The 3,556-nt window shown below is 53.3% G+C and overlaps 1 protein-coding gene across 2 annotated transcripts; it reads right to left on the bottom strand.

Moving 5' to 3' along the window:
• Positions 1-472: 472 nt before the first annotated feature.
• On the bottom strand, positions 473-2,076 carry LOC121599477. Of its 2 annotated transcripts, none has more exons than XM_041927309.1 (3): positions 1,643-2,076; positions 1,275-1,436; positions 473-1,108 (listed from the first exon to the last, which is right to left on the bottom strand). In XM_041927309.1, exons 1-3 carry the CDS (start codon positions 1,859-1,861, stop codon positions 857-859), a joined length of 633 nt encoding a protein of 210 aa, XP_041783243.1. In that variant the 5' UTR covers positions 1,862-2,076; the 3' UTR covers positions 473-856. The 2 variants fall into 2 exon arrangements, with proteins under 2 accessions (XP_041783243.1, XP_041783245.1); XM_041927311.1 differs by having other exon boundaries at positions 473-1,102.
• Positions 2,077-3,556: the final 1,480 nt, after the last annotated feature.

Below are 3,556 nucleotides of genomic sequence, written 5' to 3'. Positions count from 1 at the left end.
ACATCATTGGCAGCAGGAGAGCACGTGACTGTTGACATAACCACGTTTTGCTTACATTCCGCAACCCAGCCGGAGTTGTAGGTATGGCTCTTTGCGTTAAAGTATGTTTAGCTGTTGTGAGTGCAATCATAACAAAAGCTCGCGCGAGTGAAGCCCACACCCTCTCGGTGCGGAGAACCGGCAGCATTTTGGCATGCCTCTGTGTGTGAGTGTATGCGTAGTAGTAGTAAATTTCATGTAATCAAGTGTTTGGCTGTGTTGTTGTTACATCGCGTTGTGTTTATACGCAGCAAATGAAGCTATCAGTGCTGAAGAAATGCCGACACGCTGCTAAACCGTTACGCTACCAACAGTTACGCTGCCCTGTTTAGTCTTCCGCCGAGGAACGACAAAAACAACAACAACTAAACCTATTGTTTATGGCTCCCTCTGCCCTCCACCATAAACAATTAAACAAACACCTAAGCTAAGCTACAGTGTGTGACGCAAATGTCTCCAACTGCGCGTTGTTTATTGCCCATACCCTTTTGCGGCTAAAAGGGAAATAATTCCCCCTTTTGCCTCCTGCAGCGCAATCTCGCGTGAATCCATTAGCCCCGGTAGTGGTGTGCTTGCAAACACTGCAAACCACCATTCACTAATCTTCAGGGTTGAAACAAAAAAGAACGACCAATTCGGGAAAACGTATTGACCACGGATTTTGTTACACCTTGCGTGGTTGAGAGGAGTTCCAACTACGCTGGTTGCGCTGTGGTTAAAAACTGAGAACCACCAATCTTCACCATCGTGCGAACGTTTCTGAATCACGACAAGGACGCCACTTCGCTACGATTTCAATCCGCACACCGCACACCGGTCACGCAGCACCAACCTTCAGGCCACCATCGGTCATATACACAGCGATCACTGCCGATAGATTGCAGCCAACTAGGACGACCATCAGCGGCGACCAGGACCGCCACCGTTCGAGTGGGCAAACCTTTGGGTCAAGCTTCCAGGCAGCCAGGGGGCTCGTGGCGGGGCGCGTTTTATCCACCAGGTAGCACAGCTCCAGCACAAACGTGCCCAGCCGAAGGCAGATGTAGGGCAGTAGCAGGTACGGCTGATGCTTTTCGGTGCGGGAATTGGAGGAAGAAATGTCGGTCACACGGGGCAGAGTATGCACTTAAATAGGTCGTCGAGTCAGCAGCATCCGTTAGCGTTAGCTAAGCATACACCTACCGGAACTCCATTTGTTCATCAAGAGAGAGACACACACACACAACCACACTCACCTTTAGCAAACCGACGATGGCGGCCAGATTCGAGTAGACGGTCAGCAGCGACACGACCAGCGCGATATTGATGCGCAAATACTTCGGAATGTACCGGAGCGGGCGCCACTGGAGCCGATGGTCCCAGCCGGCTTGCGTCAGCAGTGCATACATTGACAGCACCTGCAACCAACCCCAAAACCATGGGGAGAACGAGACCAGTAAAAAAACCAACATGGCAGCGTAGCAAAACGTGAATGATATTACAAACACCGCCAGTTGTTGAGGTTAAGGGGTTTGCTTTTTTTTTCTTTTCGTTACCCCCGATGGCTTTAACCACAACCCACGTCCCCGTGTCACACGTTGTCATCAATAACAGTGGAACGTACCGTTTCGATGGCGTTGATGAGGAGAGCGTACCGGGCCAGGTACGGTCCGTACCGCCGTACCCCCTGCAAACCGCCGACCAGCTGGTGCACTAGTTCGGCCGCAAACTCGGTCGCCACCACCGACGGCCGCTGGTGGTGATTGGGAAAAGTTTCAAATGGCACGTTCGGCTCGCCGGTATCGCCCGCTACCGGTGGCTGTGAGCAAAAACAGTCAAACATTGTTAAACCTGCCACACCGGTCGTTTTTGCCAAACACACACACACACAGACACACGCGAACGACAACTTTATGGTGTGACCGATATGGTGCTGCCGAGTACAACCGACCGGCCGGGTACGATGAGCGCTTTCCGAAACCGTTTTTGGACACTAACAGCAGGCAGATAATGATGGTTGTTACTACCGAGCACAACCACACGCTCACGGCACACTGTGTGCCGCGCAATGGTTGCTGAGGATACGACCTGAGTCATCGAGAAATTCGCCATTTCTTGTTTTTGTTTGCTTTCCGCCGTGTACTTAAAACAAGTGGAGCGCGGTTTTGTTCGTTCAACTCGATACACGTAGTACGTTGTGGTACAGTTTTATTGTTTATCACCGAAAGTATGGCAAACCGGCTGGAATGAGCAAACCCTCGAGTAGTGTACTACTTTCGGCAGCAGTTGTTGTCACTGTTTCCTCCATCAAGCTGCTCCCCTCGGCCGCGTAGTGGTCCTGTTCGGCTACCGATGCCACTGTCGATGGAATTACATAGCCCGCCTCGGTCTGTGTCCGTGGCTGGTGCGATTGTTCCAAATTCTCCAACCGTTCCACCATGCCTAGCGCGCGGTAAATGATGCCATCCAGGTACGTCAAGGCACTTTCGAGGCTTTGCATTACCGAACGTTGGATTGGGGTTGAGGGGTTTGGTGCAATCGTTTCCTGCACTACAGCACTCAACGTCGTCGTTGTCGTCGTCGTCGAGGAATCGGTGCTGGGAGGATAAACTGGTGTCGATGAATATTCGCTCAGTGGTGCTGCGTCACATTCCACATCTTTCGGCTCGGTACGAGCTACCTCTCGAGTGCTTACGCAAGCTTGTAGCTGCTCATTAAAATGAGTTCCTGCCGCGCAACGATGCTGCTGAAACCTGACACACAAACGTTAATTACTTCCATCTTTCTGTTCGACCAATCCTTCGCTTCGCCTTTACCTTCCATTGTAGAATGTGTAGTATACGAGGCGATCGGCAGCATCCCCGTACCGCTGCTTTCCATCACAAACAAGCACACTGCTCTCCGATGCTGTCCATTCCTTCACACCCTCCATTAGGCTCCGAAACAGTGGAAACGGACCCGCTCCGCACCTGTTTTCCGTGTCGTCATAGTTCGGCAGTATCAGCACGCCCCGTGCAGCGAGTCTGTGGGCCTGCTCCGTACGCAACCGTACCGTCGTCTCACTGTCGTACACGACGGCTGCTCTGCCCGCGAACAGTGAGCACGTGGGACGCGTGCTGCCATCGCCACACTTTGCCCGCCTTTCGCGCAACAGCTCACACACCTGCCCGTACGCTAGCACACCAACCTGTAGGCTGCGGTGTAGCGATCGCACCGCCCGATAGCTTCCCGGATTAAACACAACGCCCACGGTCAGCACGCTGAGTACGATCTTTTCCGGCCGCAGCCCACCGCTGACAAGCCGCTCGATGTACTCGGCTGCGTACTCACGCACCAGGAACTCTTCGGCGCTACGGTTTAGCAGCTCGTCCTCCAGCATGTTCACGCCGACCACGCTCACCAGATCGAGCTGGTCGTTGAACGCGGTTAGTAGCGCTTTCGAGCTGCCCAGCGTATGGCACCCGATCGTGGTGCTGATGCGATACTTGCCGCTCAGTGCCGTGCGCAGCTGGCGCAGAAACTGCCCGTACCGATGCTG

The sequence above is a fragment of the Anopheles merus genome, chromosome 3L (assembly GCF_017562075.2).
Source record: "Anopheles merus strain MAF chromosome 3L, AmerM5.1, whole genome shotgun sequence".
NCBI classification, from domain to species: domain Eukaryota; kingdom Metazoa; phylum Arthropoda; class Insecta; order Diptera; family Culicidae; genus Anopheles; species Anopheles merus.
Note: the sequence above shows the minus strand (reverse complement) of the source record. Positions and strands in the feature narration are given on the sequence as shown.